The sequence below is a fragment of the Cornus florida genome, unplaced genomic scaffold, assembly GCF_030987335.1.
Source record: "Cornus florida cultivar Cherokee Brave unplaced genomic scaffold, ASM3098733v1 CherokeeBrave_3.0.0_Hap2_Chr07, whole genome shotgun sequence".
NCBI lineage: Eukaryota > Viridiplantae > Streptophyta > Magnoliopsida > Cornales > Cornaceae > Cornus > Cornus florida.
The window spans coordinates 41,088,220-41,115,019 of NW_026775577.1; the positions used below are offsets into that span (position 1 = coordinate 41,088,220).

Below are 26,800 nucleotides of genomic sequence, written 5' to 3' on the forward strand. Positions count from 1 at the left end.
GGATGGAAGGAAACTTAAATTGCCTAAGCTTAATTTTGGCAATCCAGCAAGATCTAGTATGTTTATAAATCTTATTTTGGTTACATGCTAGGATCATTTAATTAACAAGTTTGATCTATGCATAACTTGGATGTTAATGGTTAAATTACTATATTCTTTTCTGCAGTTACTTGGACTATGGATTTGGGATTTTAATTGCTAGATTATTAAACTATTTATGCAATTACTTGAATTAAATGTTTGGATTCTAATTGATGGATTATTAAACTGTTTATGCAATTACTTGGATTAAATGTTCAGATTCTAATTGTTGGATTATTAAATTGTTTATGCAATTACTTGGATTATGGATTGGGATTTTTATTGCTGGACTATTAAACTGTTTTAGCAACTACAGGGATGGTATTTTGGGATTATAGTTGATATACTGTTTAAATTTTGTTTCATCAACTATTTGGATTATGTGGATTTATTTGATGTACTGATTGAGTTATTACATCATTTACGGATCATATGCATGGTATGCACCGATATGGGACGGTGGTATACGGAGGGACGGATTAGATGAAAACACTAATCCAACCCATTCATACATACGGAATGGATTAATTAAAATGGTTAAATCTTACATGGTTTCATATTCTGTCAACTAAAATAGTTGAACGACATATTGGATGGTTGTGTATATATGTTCTGTTAGTAGAATGGATAAGGATTTAATTAAAACATTTTTTATGTCGTGTCATGGCAACGAACTGTTGAGCGGCACTACATTGGTTTGGATGGGAATTTGTATATATAAATTATGATACTGCGATCTGAGCTTGAGTCTCATAGTCGACGGTTAGGGAGCGTATATGCAGTAGGATGTGTAGCTAGCTATGTTGGTTAAGGTATACCCTGTTAGGCTTAGGTAGTCATGCCCACTCAGGTGCGTTTTTGCATGTTGCCTTCTATTCAGGTTGAGACACTCAGCATAGCCTAATGAGAGTCCGGTAGTGTGGTTATATGTATATATCTATTTACTAACTATATAGATATGGTTGAGAAATCTAGGGTGTATCTGCTTATCGGGTCTCTGTTTGGATTGTAGTTAGGATATAACTTGTTCGTGGGTCTAACCCACTATTATTTTTCAGGTATTGGACAGTTGCAGGTTTTAGAGCTTGTTCGTGCTAAGCAGAGACTGTCACTCACTCATCCGACGACGTAGGAGTTTCTTCAGGATTTAGAATTGGAGTTCTTCAGTTGTTGATTTCAGTGTTGAGTTTTTAGGAGTCCACCAGATGGATTCCCGAGTTGTATTAGAAATGGAGAATTTGGATGTATCAGAATAATTCTTTATTTATGAAATTTTATTCTGAGGTTTCAGTATTTGGGTTATCGTTCTAGTTTCTTTTCAGCAATTTATTTATTCCTGTTTTCTTAATTGTATTCTGTGTTTATTTATTGCTAATTAGTTTGATATCCTCGGTAATCGGGCGTAGGCCTGTCCAACCAGCATCCGGAAATCCAGGGGTATCACAGTTGGTATCAGAGCACTCCAGGTTCTAGTGTCCTTTAGAGTGTTTTTGTTATAAGACTTTCGCGTTGCGTCTTTTAAAAACTTAGAGCCATATTAGGATTCGTTGTACTCAATTTACGGTTCGTTAGGAGGAGTTGATATCAATTGAATTTTGTAGATACAGAATGGTTGACACTAGGAGGAGGATGGGGTTCACGGCGAAAGCGATGCGGACCTAAAGGCGTAAAGGAGTACGTTGTCGAGTACTTTGCCAGAAGCAGAACTTAGGATCAAAGGTTTAGTTCCAAGGTTGGCATTACTTAGAAAGTATACGCCAAGAACGGATCAGGGTGTAGGTGTTAGGTTGCCGCATGTCGGTGCCAACACAACTTCAGTTGTTCTTAAAAAAGAAACAAGCGAGGAGTAGGATTCTGAAAAGGATCCTAAGGGAGGAGATATCAGCGTATCTAAGAAAAGGGATATTGAAGTTTGAGGATGAAGGATCGTACAAGTGTGCTCTCATTCACCAGCAGTATAGTGAATGGTACTAATGGAGTTGGTATAAACCAATCTACATACAGTTAAAGTTTCGTATTATCTCTCCGGGAGTTATTTGAGAGGTACTCTTATGGAGGGTCGGCATGTGGTGAAGTTCTTATCAGAACAAAGATGTGATTTTATATCACATTTCGGAGAGTATGGGGATTAGGTTATTACATTCTAAGTTGCTTTGTAAAGCCACGTTAGATGGTTTACATTCCGCGTATAAGGAGTATAATGGTTAAGACTTTGGATATTTGTTTAGGCAAACAATTGTGTAATTAAGCTATGTTTAGCGGATCAGTTTTAAGGTTGGATGATTACCAACGAAACTACGAAATGAACTTTTGTGACCTAATTTAGCAATTTGAGTTCAAAGGAGGTTTTTTTCTCTGGAATGGAGGATGTCTTAAATAGAATTATATTTTAGTTGTTTTGTTGAATTGTGTGTATCTATGTGTTTCATTTTTGTGATTATGTGTTGTATTTTGTCAGTACGTGTTTCATTTCTATTAATTAATCCGGATTGGGAATATAGATTGGTTGGGGACACAAGTATATGATCAACCAACTCTTATTTTTTATGACATCGGTAATAGCACTATATACGCTAGGATTTGTGAATGTATGGTCATAGGATTGGGTAGAAATACAAACTTCTAGCCAATCTATTGGACCTGGATATGCATCAATATGGTATGCTATTTAAGATGGGATAGTTAAACTATCAACACGAGTCAAATAATCTAAAAGGATTAGTTTGATATGCTATATGCTAGGTAGGGATTCGTTTTTACAACACTATAAGAATGGTGATTATTAATGCTTTGGGGATTCGTGAGGATGTGTTAGGTAAAGATCACTGTAATGCCATTATGGTTTGGATGGAAGATTTTGTGCTGGTAGGTACTTATTAGCATGACGCCGAGGGAGGATAGTGGACTGATGAAAGCTTTATCAGTCTATTCGTGATCTAGACATTATTTTAAGAGGGTGTCATTTGGAGGAGTTGCTGGTGTTGCATTTGGAGGAGGAACCAAAGTTTCTACACTGTATAAAATGTGGAATTTTTTTTTTTAAGAGTTATCTTTCGCAACAATTAGCTGTTGCTACGACGATGATGACTATATGGAGGATGGGTCATATCAATTGAAACGAGACAAGAAGTTAACTTGACACTTACCTATAATAGAGAAGTAGGGTGTGTTAAGGATAGGAAGGTGAGACCTAACACCTATATAAGGAAGCGGTGCACGGTGTGTGTGAAAAAAGTCATAATGAGTTGACCTTCGATGAATGGAATTACCGGTTAATTTTATTATCGGTAAGTTTATCACTAACTGGTGATGCGTAGATACAGTTGTAGGGTTAGCTTTTGACAATGCTTCGATGTAAGCAATGGTGCAGACGGAAGCTGGTGGTACCAGACCAGTTGGTACTTTCTGTAGATAAATGGGAATGAGGATATAAGGACTGAGATTCACATCTCTTAGTTCTTTATTCATCCCGGTGCAATATAAAATGCTTCATGGTATGAAGCAGTTGTTTGGAGGATTGGCAAGCAGAGGGACGTGGTGATTTGGATACCATTTTCTAAAATGATCGAGATGGACCATTCGAGATTACGAGATCCTTGTAGACATTTTTTATGTTCAATTGATAGACCCTTTTCACGGATTTAGATGAGGGGTTGCTAACTTTTACAAAGGGACAGGATTTGGTTGGGATGTTGGTTCGTTTCTTTATTAAATCAGCTAAATTCTAGTTTATTTTGAATTGGTGGGTCATCGGTTCGTATGAATAGAGGGGATTACAAGACGACTTAGATGCCTCAATGTGGTGATTCACATTTTGCATTTAGTTCTGTCCGGGGGAAAGGAATAGGGAGGTGGATGCTCTCAACAACCGATTGGATATTCATATCTTGCTATTCATTGTTGAGTTCATAGTGGCAGTTTCGCTTGTATAACAATGACACGGGCTGTTATCACAGGCAATAAGGAAGTCAACTGCATATACTGGGTTTGATCTTCGTGGAGGTGTTACTTTACTCATCTAGAGTTTAAGGTACTGACGGCAGAATCGTAGTTTTTGTTAGTGTTGTCCGAATGAATGCGATTTCAAAAATTGACACTTCTTCTTAATGCACTCGGATGGTTCTACGGAACATCAAGACATCAATTGTCAATTCTAGGGATCAGGTTTGGGAAGAGACATGTATATAACTGTCTATACGCGTAACACTTGTTTGAAAGGTGGACGATGGATAACTGGAGCTTTTTGGAGATTTTTGCCACTGCCTAAATCAAAATGGGAGTGGGAAACAGTTGATTTGGGGATGTCTTCTATATCAAAAGCAAGATGCGTTACTAAGGAAGGTCAGTTTTTATATTACATAGGGGTTGTTTCTCCATTTAGGGGTCGCCTATCGATTTGTGTGTTTAAAATGGTAGGATGAGATGCATAGACGTTTTACACATTTTTGTTATGGAACTTGGAGGAATGTGGATCTTTACCCTGTATAAACAATTTAGGTAAGGATAGGAAGTTGCTCACTACAACTTACGTGTTGCACAACTTTTATGTTTCCTTGATATGGAACTCATAAGTTTCCTTGGAGGATTTGGAAATTAGTGGAGCTCCTGCGTAGCGGCAGCATCCACAATGGAATGGAAATGAATTTTAACAAAAATAATTCAGAGTTTTATGAATTCCGAGGATGGAATTCCATTTGTTAAGGGGGAAGAATGTAATACCCCTAGTTTTAAAAGGGTTATAATTGGAATTTTAATATTTATTTTATTGTTTTCATTATTTATTTTATTTTCTTTTAGTATTTATGTGGTTAGGTGTTTTTCTGAATTAAATTAAGTGTTGGGTGAATTTAAATGTTTATGAATTAAATTAATTTGTTAATTATTTTATTTTTATTTGATTTAATTGTTAATTGTATTTGAAGTTGCATTATTTGGTTATTTGTTCTATTTAATTGAATTGTATTTTATTTTTTTCTGTAATTTAATTAAATTCATTTTAAATGGATTAAATGTTGTGTTATATAAAGGAGTTAATTAGGTTTAAATTATTAATGAATTATATTATAATGATAATTAGGGTTTGAGTTTGGCATGTCTCACGCCAACTAGAATTAAGTTTTCCATCATGGAGTAGGATTTGGTTTAGGGTTTCTTGGTGCTTATATATATATACTGTTATGGTCTTCAAAGGGTTGAGAACCTTATACACGTACAGTATAATATAGAGAGAACAGAGAGGGAACAGAGAGAGATGGTGAGGAAAACAGAGGAGGAAACGAGGGTTTTGACCAAGAATTAAGGCTGAACCAAGGAGAGGAAGAAGGGGTACTGCTTATGGGTTGAACCTAGGGCAATAAAGCAGTGGACGATAGTCAAAAGGTCACCGGAAAGTCTGGATAGAGGATGGCAAACCAAAATTACAGAGGCAAGTTCTTTCCTTTCTCTCTCCCATTGCCCGTGTTCTGTACATCCGTAGATTGTCTCTAGGGCTTTAATTGACTATTAAATTGAATCTTAAATGCTTAGCGTTTGCTAAATCAATTATCTGTATGTGTGCGTTAATTAATTTTGTTACAGTTCATGCAAGTTTGGTTTGGTTACAGTGTTTGCTCTTCCTAGGCATGTTTGATCGGTATATGTTCTAAGGTTTTTATTGGATGCAATTTGATTTAAGCAAGGGTTTGGGGATTATACTGGACATAGTTAGGACTCTTAGGAATTGTTGTAAAACCAAATAGATAGGTTGAGAGTGGCCGGAGACAAAGCAGAAGGCCGGAGGAGGTTCAGGTTTTTTTTTAAGATTGAGCCTGCTCTTTTTTTTAAATTGAGCCTGCTCAATGTGTTTGGAGTCGACTTTTTTTATTTATTTAATGGAGCTTGCTTAAAGTGTTTGGAGCAGGCTCTTTTTTTTTTTTTATTGAGCCTGCTCAAAGTTTGTTTGGAGCCTGCTCTACGAGTTTAAGAGCAGACTCCCTTGTTTTCGTGAAATATGGACTTTTGGGCACTGGTTGGGGACTTGTTTGGTGTTCTGAAATGATTTTTAAAGTGCACTGTGGGTTTTAAACATAATTTCATGAATTATTAAAGTCTCACATGGCAAAGATCATACCCATAGACTAGTGGATGAAATAGTATTAAACTATAGAATTTAACATACTATTAACGGACGGGTGGAACTGAACTATTCTGGAAAAATACTAGGACTACACAGAATGATTAAGAAGTTAATTTTAGGTGTTAATAGGACTCTATTTGATCAAAGTTTACTCTTAAATTAACGGAACAAACCGTATAAAATTTATGCATTTCTTTATACGGTTAATGGATGGAAGGAAACTTAAATTGCCTAAGCTTAATTTTGGCAATCAAGCAGGATCTAGTATGTTTATAAATCTTATTTTGGTTGCATGCTAGGATCATTTAATTAACAAGTTTGATTTATGCATATCTTGGATGTTAATGGTTAAATTACTATATTCTTTTCTGCAGTTACTTGGACTATGGATTTGGGATTTTAATTGCTAGATTATTAAACTGTTTATGCAATTACTTGGATTAAATGTTTGGATTCTAATTGCTGGATTATTAAACTATTTATGCAATTACTTGGATTAAATGTTCGGATTCTAATTGCTGGATTATTAAATTGTTTATGCAATTACTTGGATTATGGATTGGGATTTTTATTGCTGGACTATTAAACTGTTTTAGCAATTACAGGGATGGTATTTTGGGATTATAGCTGATGTACTGTTTAAATTTTGTTTCATCAACTATTTGGATTATGTGGATTTATTTGATGTACTGATTGAGTTATTGCATCATTTACGGATCATATGCATGGTATGCACCGATATGGGACGGTGGTATACGGAGGGACGGATTAGATCAAAACGCTAATTCCAACCCGTTCATACATACAGAATGGATTAACTAAAATAGTTAAATCCTACATGGTTTCATGTCCTGTCAACTAAAACAGTTGAACAACATATTGGATGGTTGTTTATATTTTTTGTTAGTAGAATGGATATGGATTTAATTAAAACATTTAAATCCTAATTTTATGTCGTGTCATGGCAACGAACTATTGAGCGGCACTACATTGGTTTGGATGGGAATTTATATATATAAATTATGATACCGCGATCTGAGCTTAAGTCTCATAGTCGATGGTTAGGGAGCGTATATACAGTAGGATGCGTAGCTAGCTATGTTGGTTGAGGTATACCCTGTTAGGCTTAGGTAGTCATGCCCACTCAGGTGCGTTTTTGCATGTTGCCTTCTATTCAAGTTGAGACCCTCAACATAGCCTAGTGAGAGTCCGGTAGTGTGGTTATATGTATATATCTATTTACGGATTATATAGATATGGTTGAGACATCTAGGGTGTGTCTGCGTATCGGGTCTGTGTTTGGATTGTAGTTAGGATAAAACTTGTTCGTGGGTCTGACCCACTATTATTTTTCAGGTATTGGATAGTTACAGGTTTTAGAGCTTATTCGTGCTGAGCAGAGATGGTCACTCACTCATTCGACGACGTAGGAGTTTCTTTGGGATTTAGCATTGGAGTTCTTCAGTTGTTGATTTCAGTGTTGGAGTTTTTAGGGGTCCATAAGATGGATTCCCGAGTTGTATTAGAAATGGAGAATTTGGATGTATCAGAATAATTCTTTATTTATGAAATTTTATTCTGAGGTTTCAGTATTTGGGTTATCGTTCTAATTTCTTTTCAGCAATTTATTTATTCCTATTTTCTTAATTGTATTCTATGTTCTTTTATTGCTAATTGGTTTGATATTCTCGGGTAATTGGGCGTAGGCCTGGCCAACTCGCATCCGAAAATCCGGGGGTATCACATGTAGTATTAGCATGCCTTCTTTATATGCTTAGAGATGCCATGTTGTTACTGCGTTTTAGTGATATGATTTTATGCTTACGTGGAGACGTACTGCATGTATCCTTGATTTTATCTATATGAGTAGATTTACTTTCTTGGTAGTTGCATTTCCTTGTTATTTGCATGACTTCCATGTTTAGTTTTTCCCTTTTGTTTCCCCTCGGTCGCACGTAGTACGTATGTGTGTTTCCATAAGGGTTTCGTGGTGACATACCTTGTAGAGGAGTTGTCACATTTGTACTGTCTTGAGCTATCCACTTCCCTGAGGTGGGAAGAATGCTCCCTTTTCTCGTTTTTTGTGTTGACACTTGGGGGGGGGGGGGATAGGGTTTCTCCTCTTCTTCTTGATTCGTGCTAGGGGAATCATAGGGAGTTGTCTCTTCTCTTCATCGCCTTGTGCACAACTTTTGGGTTGGCTAGTCCGTAAGGATCACCATTGTTGTCTTGAGTCCTTGGTGAGGATTTGATGGATTTTGGTCGACTTACTTCCATGTAGGGGGTGAAGTCTTTAACCTTGTCGTCTTTTATTTTAGAGATGAAGTCATGGTGTTGTCTTTCTTAGGACTGGTGGTTCCTTTCCTTCGTGTCTTCCCTTGGGGAGTTTTGCCGTGGTTGTTGACGGAGTTGTGGTGCTCAGAGTGAGTTGATTGGTGTGAGATCATTTTTACTTGGACTTATGTCCATATCATTGAGGAATTGTTTGATTCGTGAGGTGAACTCGATGCTCTTTTGAGGATGTCTTTTGGAGACTTGATTTGGTTTTGGAGATCTAGATGTAGTTGACTCTTAGTAGAAGTTTTGGAGGATCGCTGTTGGATATGGCTTGTTGTAAAGTTTTCTCGTCCTAGTTATGACTAGGCATTGTTTTGAGGAATCGTAGTTCCGATGATTGGTTGTGGATCGAAATTGAGGAATTTTGATTTAACTTGGTGTTGCCAAGTACAGTTTTGAGAGACTCGTTTTGTGACCTCGTTCGTCAAGATTATGATATGTGTGCCACTTGGTGGACTTGTATTTCGAGGATTTAGTTATCCATGATAGAGATATAGATACGATGTCTGATTACAGTGTAGTCTTATAGTTGATCTATTTCAGGGAGAAATGAAGGACTTTCAATGAAATGTATTATTGTGAGGTTCGTTTTGATTTTTGTAGGCGTTGATTTGCTTATCGGGCTTCGGATTCTTGATTGATATTGTTAATGGGAGTATTTTGAGACATTGGAGATATTGGTTTTATAGTGTTGAGGATTTGGGGCCTTAAGCATAATGGTGCCTATGACATTGTTGTCAGAGTTTGGGATTGGCCAGGATGGTTTGGAATGTCTTTGGATCATATTCCAACTCTTACAGATGCCTGGTTCCCATATTGCTTTTGGCTATAATTGTTTTACAACATTGATGTCATTGGTATCGAGAGGTTCATAGGTAGACTTAGTGGGGGTAGGTTATGAATTAGTTCCTTATACTGTCATGCTACCGTATAAAGTTATGTGTTGTGGGTGAGTGCTAGTTGCCGTTGATGCTACCTTACTGACGAGTAAGTGTGGACGGGCACTAGGTATTGTCATTGCTACCACACATTTGAGTACGCCATGGGCGGGTCCTGGTCGCTATTCGTACTGCCATGTCGTCTTTGTTCGGTACCTTAATTTGATACGTGGTTATCTTGGAGTTCTTTTGGTGATTGTATTTGGATCGGTATGATGGTTCGTCAGGAGGGATGCTTACGGTTATTGTTTTCCGTTGTTTTGTCTGACCTTGGGTTCTATGTGTGAGTTCTGACTTGTTGTGTGGCCATGTGGTCACTTTTCTTTTGAGAGGTTGTCTTGTCATGAGCACATGGGTGCAAATGACACTGGTTTGTGGATTTTCTTTTAGTTTTGAGGTCGCTGGTGTAGCGTGTTGTGTGGGATACTCGGAGATGTACTCTGTAGTTATCCTGGTTTCACCTTTCGTTTTGTTAGGGCAGGATTTCGAGGACGAAATCCCTTTAAGGTGGGAAGGTTGTAATGACCCGGTATTTTTCCTTCCTTTCTTTTCTTAGGTTTTCACGGATATTTTTTTTCCATTGATCTTTTCCTTTCTGAGTTCAGTTCCTCGTCGCTTAGTGTCATCTTGAGTGCTCTGGAGTGATTTTCGAGACTCTTTTCTTTGGATTGACGACTTCTTTTGAGGACCAAATCAATTCCACATTTTTCGTTTTTCAACACTATTCACTTTTCGTTCTTTTCCCTATTTCGTCATTTTTCCTGTTTTGTCTTTTCCCCGTTTGTCACCTTATTGCTGTAACCTCACTTCTCATGCTCGGAGTTGGTTTTTGACTTCACGTACCCCCATCTTAAGTGGTTTCCACGAAATACGTATCTCTACTTTTATAAGAAAGTACTCTGGTTGCTCCCGGTATCCATAGGGGCATGGATGCATAGTTTTCTAGAATCTTTTTCTTTTCTTGGGATGTTTTTCGTAAATATCTTTTGAAGATATTTTATTTCAAGGGTTTTTAAGAAAATATTTTTAGGAGATATTTTCATTCTGGGCCATTAGTACAGTTTTCACTTTTTGGAGAGGCCATTGTGCAATTAATGAAAGTTATTACTAAATACCTCATCTGGAGCCTGGATCCTCGTACAGGATTCATTTTCACATTTTGTCGAGTCGTGCACTCTTAGAATTTCCTTCTGCTTGTTTTTCTCCAGTTTCAGGATTTCCGGCACCGGTTGCCGCCGAACTTGTTTGGGGCATAACTTTCTGCTCGAGACTCGGTTTTCTACACCGTTTCTTCTGTTGTTCATATTTTGTCATTTTGAACCTTTTTCATTTTAGAGTTTTGTTGTTTGAGTGCGTCTGCTTAAATTTTACTTTTCCGGACCTAGCGAGGCCCGTTCGGGGCACTTTTTGAGATTTTCTATAAATAGGAGACTTAAAGAAAAAAATTAGATTTTCTTCTCTCTCTCCTCTCTCTTGGCCAGCAGCCACGGCTGCCAAGGGGCTGCCAACCTTCTTCTTCTTTTTCCGGCCACTTCCCTCGAGTGAAACATCGTAGTGCTTTAGTCTTTAATGCTTGTCTTGATGGCGCGCATCTTTCACCCTTATTAGAACCCATTTCTGACCATTTTTCGAGTTTGGGTTTGAAGTCAAGTTGTGATTTTGATGGGGCTTCTTAGGGGTTCATGTAGATCGTGTTGTCCCCGACAAAACCCTTTGGTATCGTCGGATTCGGAGCATTTTTTTTCCGATGGGCTTTTGAGATTTTCATCTCAAATTGAGATAAGGATGTTTTAGGATTATTTATGTGTTGTATTGAGTGTTTTCCATGATTATACAACTTATATGTATGCCTTGTATCAAATCTAGAAAATTTGTATTATTTATTTCTTTATATAAGAATTAATCTACAAGGGTGTATATAGCTTAGAAATTAATTGTGGCATGATGATAAATTATGTTTTAATATGTTTGTTAACATATATTAAATTTAGATTATTTGGAAAAGAATTGCAACTTTTATTTAATATTTTTCTTTTGTGAAAGATTAATTATCATGGTCGTATCTTGCATGAAATTAAGTTAGGATATGCTTTTAAATTAAGTCTTGGCATATTCTTCAACATACTTTAATTTGAGAACATTTGGATAAGTATGAAAATCTAGAGATTTTAATTAAAATCCATTTAATGGTTCCATTGGCCTAATTAAGTTTTTAACTTGATATTTGTGATAACTAGGGCTCGTATACTAGCATATGTTAATTTGGGACCATTTGGTATTGTTTTAGAATTTAGGGATTTGGTTATCATGATTTAATTAAATTCCATTTCATTGTTCAAATGGCCTAATTAAGTTTTGAATTGGCATATGCAATGACCATGCTATGTTGTTTAACATGTGTTAATTAGAGGTCATTTGATTGAGATTTGAAACCTAGGGAAATTAATTAGTTCATTTGATTAATTTCCGTTTCTATTGCACTATTGTCCTAAATCATGTATTTGACATTGGTAGTATGTTTAAAGCATGATTTTAGACTTGTAATGGATTTATGAATTTATGTTTCAATATTGGATTATATTGTTATAGCGTGTAACGAGTCGCACACTGAAGATTTGACATTTCCATCCTATAGTAGTTGTGGATTTAGTGCATGTATTGTGTGGTTACAATCTACTTGTGCATGGAGGGTGAATTCGTGCATTAAATAAATTATGTATAAGTTGTGAACTTATTTTGTTTATTTTGGAGTCTTGGGACATTGTTACAAATGATATGGCTAAAGTTTGGCTTTAGTGCGAGAGGTATGAGTTCTCCCCAATTGATATAGTGCGCACTAGGGTAGTCTTCCCAGCGGGTTAATGTGATACCCCTCGAATCCGAGACACGGGTTGATCAGGCCCAGGCCCAAATCCAAGGGAATATCAAACAATCAATATTTTAAACCGAACACAGATTACAAAGTGAATTAAGAAATACTAGTTTAAGCTGAAATAAATCTAAAATATAAAATTCTTTAAAATTAAATACTGAAAAACCCAGATAATAATAATCCAACTCCAAAACCTCCAAGGGTACAACTCGGGAATCCATCTAGTGGACCCCTAATAATAAAACCAAACTGAAATAAAACTAGAAAAAATCCATAATTAAATCATAGAGAGAGATCCTACGTCGTCGGAAGAATGAGTGACCGTTTCTGCTCAGCACGAACAAGCTCAAGCCTGGAACTGACGTACACCTGAAAATAGGAGTGGGTCAGGCCCACGAACAAGTTCTAACCTACTACAATCCAAGCAGAGACTCAATACCCATATACACTCTAACAAACTCAACAATAACTATATAAGTCATGTATATATATATATCCACACTATGGACTCTCGTTGGACTATGATACGGGTCTCAACCTTAGTAGAAGGCAACATGCAAAATGCACCTGAATGAGCATGACTACCTAAGCCTAACAGGGTACACCACAACCAGTATAGCCAGCTATGCGTCCTACTGCATATACGCTCCCTAACCATCGACTCTGAGACTCGAGCTCATGTCACGGTACCATAATAATATATTTAAAATCCGTTCATAACCATCCATAATAAATCTAGTAAGTCATTCAACTTATTCAACTGCACAAACTTGACATAGATAACAAGTAATCCAGCTAGTCATTCAGCTTGTGCAGCTTCTTTGACTTAGCATAAATATAAGTAGGATTTAATTATAATCCATTTTTGTATTCCAATTTAGGTTAGATTTAGTATTTTGTAACTAAACCATTCCTGGTATGTCACCGTCCTAAGCAGAGTCAAAATATTAAATTGAACATGCTTACTTTACCCTATTACGCAGTTATCCAAGAATTTTTAATATAGTCAACATATGTATAAGTAATTCATCCATTATAAGCATATAATCATTCTGTAATCTAACATGCTTACTCCAGTAACTGATAACTCTTATCATGAGATATATCAATTAATTCCAATTGAACAAATAACAAATAGATAAGCTATCATCCCTATATCGAATTACCAATGCAGAATTCTCCAACACCTGAGATTACACAAAATCCGTTTCCCCGTTCCTTATTCCATGACAAGTATAATATTAATTATATTAATTATCATGATTGTCTACTATTTATCAGTACAGAATTAAACAAATTCCCATTCACAGAGAATAATTAACCCGAGGTTTAGAAACATTAAAATCCTCCACAATTGAAATAACAACAGTTTTATCCATTATTAACTACTGTTCAAGTTATGAACATCTATGGTTCATTATGCATTAAACCCACTCTTTGAAGTTCAACAAGGCTTAGAACATCTCTAAACACTCCAATACAGCTTCCAACAGAATCTGAAAATGAGAAAATCCAAGCCCTGCACACCCGAGGGAAGAGCCTGCTCTTCTAAAAGAAGAGCTTGCTTTTCTCATCTTAGAGCTGGCTCTCCTAGCCATGGAGGTGGCTCCAAGACCCCTTAGAGCCAGCTTCATGATTCCATGGAGCCTGCTCTTTGTTCGGAAGAGCCTGTTCTCTAAAATCTTGAGCCGTCTCTTCTCTGTTCTTCATCTCTTTCACGTTCGGCGATTTTCTGACGAACTGTTCTTCATTCTTAGAGTTCTTAAGTGTTTAAATTAGATTCCAGTATGTTTAATAGACAATTAAATTCTTTATACAAACACAGTTATCCATCGGGACACAACTACGCAACGAAACTTAGAACGAAATAATTGTTTATTCCTGAAAACTCTCTGTTTTAAGCATTCAACCCTATGATCTCGTTCAATTCCGTTGTAATCTCATGTGTTCCAGATTAATTAAAAAAAACTAAATACATCAATTTACATGCATTCAGTTAAAGGATATACAAGAAAACCCCAAAACAAGCAGTACAAAAACCATACAACTATAATCAGTTATAAAACAACAAAGACACGAAGACACGGATTAATTTTAATTATTTTTATCTTCCTGGAGTTGTATTAGACATGCAAAGAACACGAGCCTAAGGAAAAGAGATAGGATTAAAACTTGCCTTTAAGATTTTGGTTCAAAAATCCCAACGTCATCTTCTAAGTTTTCCGGCGACTCCCACTGTAATCCTCCTCTGTTCCTGCCTCCACTGTCGTGAATAGGGTTCTAAAACCTTAGGCAGAACTTCATTACTTATATTTATAGGTTTACACCAAACCCTAGTTTAATTCAAACCCTACACTAAATCCTTAGTTGGCCCATAGAAAACCTAATTAATGAATTATGTCGGCTACATACGTGACTTCTTAAAAGAACCCTAATCTAAATCATTAAATAAAAACAAATAATAAAATTAAAATAGTGATTCAAAGAAATAAAAATTATGTCATTTAAATAACTTACCAATTTAAAATTAAGTCAAATAACTCAACTAATTCACATAAGTCAAATAATTCAAATAATTCAAGTAATTCAAATAATTCACATAATTCAAGTAATTCAAATAGTCAAGCAACAAAAACAATTAAAATAATTAAAATGCAACAAATTAAATAATCAAAAATACCAGGACTATCCTTTTAAAATTAGGAGTATTACAATTAATGCCCAGAATAACCATTTTGTTCTTGGTTTAGTCCGAGACGTGATGTCCAAGTCTTACACTATTTGTTTTCGCATTCAATTCCAAGTTGACAACTAATGCTTAATTGTGACTTGTTGTTTTGGTTATTGGTGATTTAATGTTATTAAGTACATTTATGCATTATGATTTTGAATGAATCATAGCATGTTTTAATGTTGTTAAGTACATTCATGTTTTATAATTTTTAATGAATCATTATAAATTTTGATGTTGCTAAGTACATCTATGCTATATTGTTCAAATGTGACTTAGGAATGATCCTATAGATTCATTTGGAATATAGACGTTAGGTGGCATGACACACTTTAGTCGTTTACTGTAATGATCCGGATTTTTCGGATAATTTTTCTTTTTTTTTTTTTTTCCGTTGTTTTTTCCTTTATGAGTTTGGTTTCTTGTCAATTAGTGTCGTCTCGAGTACTCTAGAGTGATTTCCGAGACTCTTTTATGTGGATTGACAACTTCCTTTGAGGACGAGTCATTCCCACATTTTTCGTTTTTCGACACTATTCACTTTTTGTCTTTTTTCCTATTTCGTCTTTTCCTCATTTGTCACTCTGTTTGCGTAACCACACTTCTTGTGTTCAGAGTTGGTTTCTGACTTCACGTATCTTCATTCTCAGTGGTTCCCATGAGATACGTATCTTTACTTTCGTGAGAAAGTACTCTGTTAGCTCCCGGTGTCCATAGGGGTATGGATGCAAAGTTCTTTGGAAACTTTTCTTTTCTTGGGGTGCTTTTCATAAATATATTTTGAAAATATTTTATTTCAGGGGTATCTAAGAAAATATCTTTTGGTTCTGGGGCAGTTTCGCAGTTTTCACTTTTTGGAGGGTTCATTGTGCAATTAATGAAAGTTATTGCTCAATGCCTTGTTTTGAGCCTGGATCCTCGTATGGGATTCATTTTCACATTTTGTCGAGTCGTGGACTCTTAGAATTTCCTCCTGGACGATGTTTTCCAGTTTCAGGGTTTTTGGCCCCGATTTGCGCCAAACTTGTTTTGGGCATAACTCTCTACTCGGGACTCGATTTTTGATGTCATTTCTTCTGTTGTTCATATTTTCTCATTTGGAATCTTTTTCGTTCATAGAGTTTTGCCGTTTGAGAGCGTCTGCTCAGATTTCACTTTTCCGGACCCGGCGGGGCCCGTTCAGGACACTTTTTGAGTTTTTCTATAAATAAGGGGCCTTTAAGTGAAAAATCAGATTTTTGCTCTCTCTCTCCTCTCTCTTGACCGGATCTAGAGGTAGCCATGGCTGCCATCTTCTCTCTCTTCTTTTGAACTTCTTCCCTTCAATGAAATACCTTAATGCCTTAGTGTTTATTGTTCCCCTCGGCGAGGCCTTCGATTCGAACCGATTGGAATCTCGTTTTGGCCATTTCTTGAGTTCGGGTTTAAAGTCAAGTTGTGTTTTTGATAGGGCTTCCTTGGGATTCATGTTCGTGGTGTTGTCCCTGACAAAACCTAGGAGTTTCGTCGGATTCAGAGCCGATTTATTTTGGTGGGGATTTGAGATTTCATCTCAAATGGAGGTAGGGAATGTTTTAGGCTTTTGTGTGTGTTGTATTGAGTGTTTAGCATGATTATACAACTTATATATGTGCCTTGAATCAAATCTAGAAAGTTAGTAATTTTTAATTCTTTGTATAAGATTTAAAATTCATGATGATATATAACTTTGATTTGAATTGTGGCATGGTAGAAAATCTTGTTTTAACATGTTGGTTAACATATATTAAATTTGGATTAATTAAATAAGAATTGCTCTTTTTAATTAATATTTATTTTTTGTGAAAGATTAAAGTTCATGGTCGTACCTTGCATGAAATTGAGTTTTATTATGCTTCTAAATTAAGTTTTGGCATGTTTGTTAACATACTTTAATTTGAGAGCATTTGGTTGAGTTTAAAAATTTAGAGACTTTAATTAAGAGAATTAATTGAAATCTAATTTTGTGGTTTCATGGGCATAATTAAGCTTTTGTGGGAATATATGTAATGACCATGATATGTCTATTAGCATATATTAAATTGGGTCCAATTGGAAATGATTTGAAATTTAGAGAGTTTAATTATTTTGATGTCATTAGATTCTATCTTGTTTATCCATGGATTTAATCATGTTTTAGAAGGTGCTTCTATTTTAAGATTATGGATTTAGACTTGTGAAGTATTCACTTGATTGTGTTATATGCATTGAAGGGTATTGTTGTTAAATTTATATTCATGAGAGTATGTTTCTAATATGAATATATTGTTGGATTGTGATTTCGTAGCATTATGAATATGAAATGCTTATTATGCACAATTGAAAGTTATATTGCTAACTTGTTACTATGTAGTAGTAATATGTATAAGTTATGAACTTATTTGGCTTATTTTGGAATCTTGGAACATTGTTGAGTTGAGATGGCTAGGGTTTGGCCCTAGTACGGGGACGTGAGTCCTCTAAGTCATTGACATAGTGCGTACTTAGGGTGGTCATCCCTGCGGGTTAGTACCCGGAATAACCATTGAGGTCTCGGCAGAATTCCGAGCGTGATGTCCAAGTCTTCCACTATTTGTTTTTGCATTCAATTCCAAGTTGACAATTATGTTTACCTTGTTGACTTGCGGTTTTGGCTATTGGCGATTTTGATGTTGTTAAGTACATCCATACTAAATTGCTATATTTAGTTGATTTCACACTTTTAGATTTCTAGTTGATAACCTAGAGAATCTATGTCTTGATGTGTGGTATTAGATATTCTAATTATGCTAAATTGTTACATTTAGTTGATGTTGCATTTTAGACTTCAAGTTGATAACCTTGAGAATCTATATGTTGTTGCTTTATGTAAGCATGCGCCTATATTGTTGCTTTGTGTAAGCATGCTCCTATGTTGTTGCTTTGTGTAAGCATGACCCTATGTTGCTGAAATTGCATGAATGAAGTGATTGATGCTAGAAATGATCTTAGGTAGCTAGGATGCTCCTTGAGTCTCACCTTTGACATAGACGTTAGGTGGAATGAACCACAATAATTAAATCATGCAAACTTGTAAAACGTAGGTCGATGCATGCTCATTTCCTACGAGTAGCTTTATGTTACTCACCCCTACGATACCGGGGCATATTTCAGGTACAAGAATCAAAGTTGAGGTCTTCATTATGCTTGGATGGTTTGTGGACTTGGAGACTTCCATTTTTGTGAAGGTTGGCTTGGAATGCCAATTGTAGTCTTATATGTCAACATGTGTACATTTGCTTCCTTATATGTAATGTGTACATGAGTACACTCTTTACGATGTATTTGACATGTATGAGATGAGGCCGGAGGCCAATGACATGTAATTTGTATCCTATGTAATTTTTGACTTCGTGGAATATTATGAAAGTATTGAAAAATATTGAGTTTTTGCTTCACCATGTTTGCATTGGGTGTGGGAATTCCATTTTGATTCTTCCATTAGCATTCATTCATCATGTATGAAGTATGGCCAAGGGCCAAACGGCATTTTGAAACCATCTCATGATTTTAAATTCGAAATTTTCATTTCAAGCTTCATTTTTGGCATTTTGGCCGTTGGGGGGTCATATTTTGTATCGGCCATATTTTTGGGCCATGGACCATTGTAGCACATCTTACTAGGTAAGTTACGTTTGCATGCATGATCGTTTCCGGGCAAAGCTTCTTCTTTGGTGAAATGAGCCTCTTACGGACTCATTTTACACTTTTGTTGCATAATCTGACCTAAGGGTATTTTGAGAATTTAATTTGGGAAATAAATTCTGTTCTTCACATAGTTGAATAGAAAATGTGATTTTAGGGGGGGTTTCTTCTTTGTATTTTTCCAGGAAATGTCGTCTTGGCAGCGGAAATCGATCCCGAAGTTCAGCTCTCAGTTTTTAAATTTAGCAGCTTTTTAGACCATGTGGACCAGTTTTCTTGGGAGGGCATTTTGGGCATTTCACAGTGCATATTTTTAGATTTTTCATGAAAGTCATGTAGAAAACTCGATTTTGAGGGGGGTTTCGTCTTTGAGTTTTTCCAGAAAATGTCATCTTGGCCCTCAAATTTCCATTTTTCCCGGAAAAACCCATGTTGCCAAGGTTTCTTGCTACCCATTCTGCCGCCTTCCCATCTAAACAGTTACGAGGGGTTTCGTAACCGGTTAGATGAGTGTGGGCAGTGTATTTCTCCTGATTTTTGGCCTCTTCCTTCCTAACCGGTTAGATGATCTAGGGTTTGCACTTTTTGACCATTTTGCCCCTTCTTCTTCCGTTAGCCATATCTTCTTCATCCGAACTCCGAATCAAGTGATTCTTGAGTCTAAATTTATTAATTTTTCGTTGTCTTTCCAATAGTGTACTCGGTGGTACCCACTTTTAACCTGAAAATGATAATTTTGCCCCTAGGTTCATTCTTGTTTATTTTTGAAACTTTGCTTCCCCATTTGATTCCTTTGGGTTCCGTGACCTCGTTGAGGGTCATAATGGTGTCTTAGAGCCATGTTGTATCTCTAGAGACCATTGTTTCGTCTTTTGCTTCCGTATTTCGGATCCGTTATCGGGTCATCTTTTGGTTCATCACTGACGCACCGGGTTGAAAATTTTGGGCCGTCACATTTACACACTTTTAGATTTCAAGTTGATTACTTTGAGAATCTATGTCTTAACTTGTGGTACTAGAAATTAAAATTATGCTAAATGGTTATATTTAGTTGTTTACGCATCTTAGATTTCAAGTTGATGACTTTGAGAATCTATATCTTGTTGCCTTGTATATCATGCGTTTATGTGGTTTGAATTGCATAGATGATATGATTGATGCTAGAAATGATTTAGGGTAGCTTAGGATGCTCCCTAAGTCTCATCTTGACATAGACGTTAAGTGGCATGAGCCCCTTTTGCATGTTTCACCTTAAGGTGATAAAATCGTAAAACGTTAGGTCGATGTATGCTCATTTCCTACGAGTAGCTTTATGTTGCTCACCCCAAAGTTACTGGGGCATATTTTAGGTACAGGTTTAAGATTTTGAGAATTGCGCTTGTCTTAGGGAATTTGGAGAATTGAAGTTTCTTTAGAAGCATTCTTGTTCACATGCAAGTGTTAGCATGTTTAAGTTTTGCCTATGAAATGTAATTTTTCTAACTTGGAGGTTTGACATGTCAAATGTTGTAAATGAATTGTAATAAGGTCATAGGCCATTGTAGCATGTTTAAAGTACCATTTTACACTTGCGTGTATGTTCACATCATCAAAAACTTGCATATATTTCATTTTGATCATGCCATGGGGAATTCAAATGAGGCTTAGGAACCCATTTCAGCCTTGGTGCATAGCAGGTCCATTGTACACGTTTTTTACCAGTTTCGGTCGACCGGACCCCTTTTGGATTTCATTGTTCAGCAAAAACTCTAACTCTAGTAGCCATTTTCACCATCGAGGCTTATTTCGGTCGATCGGTTCTCTACATTGGTCGACCGAAACTCATTTTTTTCATCTCGAGCCTTAAACCGGTCGACCGGTTTGTCACTTCGATCGACCAAACTGAGAGCTCTTTTCTCTTCTTTTTCCAGGCTTATTTCGACAAACCGATGCTCCATTTCGGTCGACTGAAATGGAGCTGCCTTGTTGATTTTGTTTGGTTGCTGTCTCTTCAGGCTTGCACCAACTAGTTTACTTACACTCAACTTCGTTAATCATGTTTGGGCCATGTAACGGCATATGTGGTCTAGTTGAACTAGGTTTTGTTTCCTTTGGTTGTCATTGGTGCCATAGGGTACCATTTGACCCTTTCTCTTCATGTTTCCGCTTGTAGTTTTTTCTTTGAGTTTCATGACTACATAAAAAGTCACTTAGGTGTCTTAGGGACGATTGATATCCCTATAGACCTTGTTTTTAGTTTCACTTTCGCATTTCGGATCCGTTATCGGATCAACTTTTGGTTCATCACTGACACACCGGGTTGAAAAACTAGGGTCGTCACAGATTCATTCAAATTTGCCAAGGCATTTTTATCTCCAGTAACGTGATTGTTACAGCCACTGTCAATATACCATATATTTTCTAAAACTTCTTCTTGTGTATTGCAAGCCAACATGAAAACTCCTTCTTCCTTTTCTTCTTCCTTATGTATGAATGTCAAACTGTTGCTTGTTTCATTATCATTCTTTTTGAACCAGCAATCTGCTTGAAAATGCCCTAATTTTTCACAATTGAAACACTGGAGATGATATGAGTCACCACGACCTCTACCTTGTCCTCTGACTTGGCTTCAGCCTCGACCTCAGCTTCGACCTCTATTCGTTCTTTTTCCTCTTCCTTTATTAGGAGAAAAATTAGCATTTTCCTTAGACTTAAAAATTTTTCCTTCACTATTTCTTCCTCTTCCTTGGCCACCTCGATCACTTCTTGTTCCTCTCGAACATTCTTTGAAAGAAGTTTGAGCATGAAATGCTTGTTCTAGAGGCATTGAATCAAAATTCTTTAATCGAAGCTCATAAGATTGGAGTGATCCCATCAAGCTATTTACTGACAAAGATGACAAATCTTTTGACTCTTCAATTGCTATAATGATGTATTCAAATTTTCTAGGCATACTTCGAAAGATTTTTTCAACAATTTTTTGATCTTGAATATCTTTTCCATTCACCTTCAATTAGTTAGTGATCGAAAGAATACAATTGAAATATTCTTCTACACTTTTAGAATCTTTCATCTTAATCGTATCGAATTCAACTCGAAGAGCTTGCAATCTCACCACTTCAACTTTATTTTCACCCTTATAAGTGGCCAGTAACGTATCCTACGCTTGATTTGTTGTAATAGCCGTCAAGATTCTTTCAAAAATTACTTCATCAATTACTTGATAAATGAAGAATAGCGTCTTCCTGTCCTTTTTTCGATTCTCCTTCAACTCATTGAGTTGTGCTTGACTCAACCCTACTTGATTCTCCGGTTCTACAAAACCGTTTTCAACAATTTCCCATAAATCTTGGGATCCATACAACATTTTCATTTGTATACTCCATTGATTGTAATTCTCCCCACTAAACTTGGGAAGTTAGGGCTGCAACATGTTGTTAAATGCCATTTTTCTTTGCCGATCTTTTAACAAAGCTCTGATACCACTTTGTTGCAGTTTGGTGGGTAAGTGAACACAAATGGGATACACTCACATATATTCAACTGAATTAGTAAACACACAATTCAGAAACACTCATTTCTATAAAACTGAATTATTTATCTTGTATTGCTCAATTGTTTGTGTGTATCATACACTTACACGACTCACCTATTTATATTACTCCATATATACTTCTAGTACATGAATTTAAAATATACAATAAACCAAAGTATTTCATATGAACCAAAATATTTCATATATTAGCAATTATTATGAAATTCTTTTTACCTTCTAAGCATCATTTAATCTTTTTAGATAAGTCTAGATTAATCTTCCTACACCCTCTGCCTCAATCTTAAGCTTTATTCCATATAAAATACTACGTTAACATCTTTGGTGGCGGCGGAGTAGTCTAGACCAGTGGTTTTGAATATTAACCTCCTTATCTTGTTACAATAATATTCTCAAATATATATAATGTCCTTTTCACATTCTCATTTTTATTGCCAATAAGACACCAAATTATTTATCTATATATAATTTATTTATTTTCTTCTTTTTAACTTTGACCCGCAGCTCAAAAGGAAAACACACAGAGTGAGAAAAAAGAAGTTTGACTTGCAGGTAAGTGCACGTAGCAGCCATGGCCATTCATATATATATATGAATAATTATTTACTATATATTAAAAGCTACTATCATTACACCAGTCTCAAAATTGGATTAATTAACTGCAAGCCAACCCGAATCGGTCAGATAGTATCTAGTTTTGTTAAGGGTTCAATTCTTTGTTTTAGTCAATGAAGTTATAAATAAAAATATTCAAGAAAAAAAAATAAAAATAAAATAAAGCTCTTACTTCGTCATGAGTCCTTGTTTGGTGCGCTTGTCTGTTTGTAAGACTTTTTATTTTTTTCTTTTTAAAATTTTTATTATTTAAAAACCATAAGATTTTATTGTTTGCAATGGTAGAGTCAAACTATCTTTAATATAGTACAGGCTCAAGCGTAAAAAAAACTTTCTTAAATTATTGTCCTTTTGAAAATAATTTTTTAAAACTACAAATTACTCCTAAAATTTTAATTTGTTATAATTAAGGATAAACTCTTCCAAAAGAATATTTTACCATATCTCATTAAAATTTTCATTTCTTATTAATTTTTTATTTTTATTTTTATTTTTTATTTTTATTTTTTATTTTGACCTTTTCTCTTATCTAACTATTAATTATATCATTTACCTTAATTTTATTATTAGTATTAATTTATCATAAATTGGAAAAAAAAAACAAATAGATTTGTTTACTACCATTTTCTAAAATTATTAACTTATTATTAAAATTTTACTATTTATAATAAAACTTATTATACTTAGTCTAAACTCTTTAATTTGAAAAAATATATTCTTTTTGATACAATATTTAATATATTCATGAAAAATTAATAAATTACTTAAATAAAAAATACCTTCTTTTTTTATTCAATAAATTCATGTAAAATTAATAAATTAATTAAATAAAAAATGCCTTCTTTTGTATTCAATAAATTTATGAAAAATTAATAAATTACTTAAATAAAAAATACCTTCTTTTTTATTAAATAAATTCATGAAAAATTAATAAATTACTTTAATTTTTTAAAATTTTCTACTTAAAATATTTATTTAAACATTTAATTTAAAAAATTAAAGGTAAATTTATGCAAATTTAATGGTGAATATCATCAAATTAATATGATTTTCTTTCATAATTTATTTCAATAAGAAAAAAAGATGAAGTGTAATTCAATAAGAAATTGCATTATGATCATTTAATAAAAAATTGTTAAAGGCATTGGGGGCATTTTGCAACTAAATGAGATAGTTTAGGTAGGTATGATTCACATGCAAAATATAATTTAAGGAAATTATTTGCAAATTCGGACATAATTCAGGAGTTTTTTTTTGCACTTTACCCTATAGTGTACAGCAAATAAGACACTGGCCAAATTCCGAGAAAGAAAAAAAAAAGATAAAATAAAATAAAATAACCCAAAACAACAAATAAGAACAGAAAATTGATTCTCATTTATTCATTAATTAATTAGTAAAAGACTCCTCTTACATGCATTTATAGCTAGAAAACAACCTATTCACTCACATCTACATTGGGATCACTTAAATTTCCTTCTTGAGTCTCCCTTTTTTTGTGACTTTGAAAATGAGCTGACAAATTATCCACATACTTGTCTTGTGTATTCCTGTCACCAAACAGCCCTCTCATCTCCTTGGCCTTGTCCCTGAATATCTTCCCTCCTTCTACCATCACCAACCTCAGTGACTCAGCCACCGAGTCACTCATAAACGACCCGTCTCGCTCGTCTCTCGGTATCGAGTAACCCATCCTCTTCTCTTCCAAAACCCTAGCATTCAACCCTTGCTCCGCCAAAAATGTCAATAGTATAAGAGCTCTCCCAAACTGTATTCCCTCCACCACCGAACTCCAACCCGAGTGAGTCAAGAACCCACCCACTGAGTCATGGCTCAGTATCTTAAATTGAGGAGCCCAACCTGTGCACACCCATCCACGTCCTCTGGTTCTCTCCTCAAACCCTTCCGGCAACTCAATCACCTCCGTATCGGCCATCCCTCGCCGCTTCCTTAGAACCCAAAAGAACGGTAACTCGGATAGCTCCAACCCTAGAGCTATCTCAGTGAGTTCAGCTTGACTCGGTTTCGCCTCGCTCCCAAATGCAACATAAACCACTGACCCTTTACTCTGTTCATCAAGCCACTTTTTCATTTCCCTCCATGCAGGGTCCTCGTCATCGTCATGATAAGATATCGCCGGTAACTGACCCGCCGGTATAACCGGCTTTGGCCGGTGAATATCTCCAAGAATTCTCGACCACTCTGGTTCAAACTCATAAGAACTTCTGAGAATCATCACATCACAGTCTTCAATGCCCTTTCCTACCCGATGCACACCCGGAACGCCGCCTTCGCCGTCTCCTTCCACCTCGTCGAAAACTCGCATAATCTCAAAGAGTCAAAAAGCAACCGTTGATTTGAACGGAACCCACTTGGGCGGGACGGTGAAGTCCTCCAGCTTCTTCGGATAATCGTTTGGAGGTTCCAGCAAGAATGAAGCTGGTCCGAAATAAGTCATAGAAGAGGCAATGAAGATACAGAATAAAGCACTTGAAATGTGTAGCTTAGCTGCAATTGCACCTACCCAATAAGATATCATGTCATAGATAACCCAATCAGGAGAAGCAGCTTCTAGAAAGCTTGTCAATGGCTGTTGGAGGAGATCATAGGCTCTCTTGAGGTACTTGACCATGTGGTAAGGTAGGTCGGAGGTGGACTCGGCGTTTTCGGGGAGATTTTCGACATGGGGTAGAGGAAGTTTTACAAAGTTGATGAGAGGAGCTACGTTTGGAGGAAGTTTTGGGAGGCGATCGATGTTTCGAGGAGTGGATACGAAGGAGATTTTGTGACCCTTTTGGGCGATGAGCCTTGAGACCTCGAGGAAGGGGAGCATGTGACCGAAAGCTAACCATGGGAACATAACTATGTGTAGTTTACCAGTTTCTGACATGGTTGAGGGAGGTGTGGACTCCATGGCTAGAGAACTTGAAGCTGTTAGAGAGGTCTACTGTATCTGTTAACTAAGGCAATAGTTTCTTCTTCTTAATTTTGCTCAACAAACATCTTTTTAAAACACTTAAACTGAAAAGGTGGCATAGAATTGTTATTTAAATACTTCTAGTATATAAAAGGGTATAATTTTTCAATGGACGCAAAGTCAAAGTCGAAGAGGTAATTGTGTTTGGGTTTGTGATTAGGCGAGTGCATTGTCACAAGTGTTGGGCTTTCCACGGGAGGAGAGAGAGAAAAGGTCAGGCAAATGTGTATTTGCTTAAATGATTTGTTTGTTTATTTGTAATTAATTTAATTAAATGTGTATTTTGTTTTATTTTATTTTATTTGTATAGATGTGGATAGTAGTAATGGACTAATCTTTTGGGTCTCATAGATTACTTGGATAGGATGTTTAATGGGTACGAATAATTATCCATAAATAGTTGTATATGTATTTACACACACACATAAGGATAGTAATTTATTATTAATATTATTTTAATATTAGTATTAATAATAATATGAAATAATCTGATAAATATTTATTTAATAAAGGATATATATAAGATTATATATATATATATATATATATATACACGTATATATATATATATTTAGTTACCTTTTTAATATATTTTTCCTTTTTATTTTTATTTTTTATTTTCTTTACTAGCAGACTTAGATTCGGAAAATGATTAGGGTTATTATTATTGCCTATAAATATATAACTATAGGTTTGTAAAAGAGGGTTAGAAATATTTTCGCATAATATATAGAACAAAGAGTTTAGAGAGAGAAGGAAGAGGAAGGAAGATGGAAGCTAGGATTTCAAGTTTGAAAATCCCTAATGCAAGTTCTCTCTATTCTTTCCCTTTGATTCATAACCTATGCATGCTATATTAGTTTCAAGAATTTAATTAAATTAATTGAATATAATTGCATGAATAAAATCTGAAATTACAGT

The 26,800-nt window shown here is 35.5% G+C and overlaps 2 protein-coding genes across 2 annotated transcripts; both read right to left on the minus strand.

Annotated features, from left to right (window-relative positions):
* Positions 1-24,256: 24,256 nt before the first annotated feature.
* LOC132267096 (UDP-glycosyltransferase 91A1-like) lies at positions 24,257-25,917 on the minus strand. Its single transcript, XM_059768146.1, has one exon. It carries the CDS (start codon positions 25,226-25,228, stop codon positions 24,341-24,343), a length of 888 nt encoding a protein of 295 aa, XP_059624129.1. The 5' UTR covers positions 25,229-25,917; the 3' UTR covers positions 24,257-24,340.
* LOC132316619 (putative UDP-rhamnose:rhamnosyltransferase 1) lies at positions 25,241-25,816 on the minus strand. Its single transcript, XM_059815094.1, has one exon. It carries the CDS (start codon positions 25,814-25,816, stop codon positions 25,241-25,243), a length of 576 nt encoding a protein of 191 aa, XP_059671077.1.
* Positions 25,918-26,800: the final 883 nt, after the last annotated feature.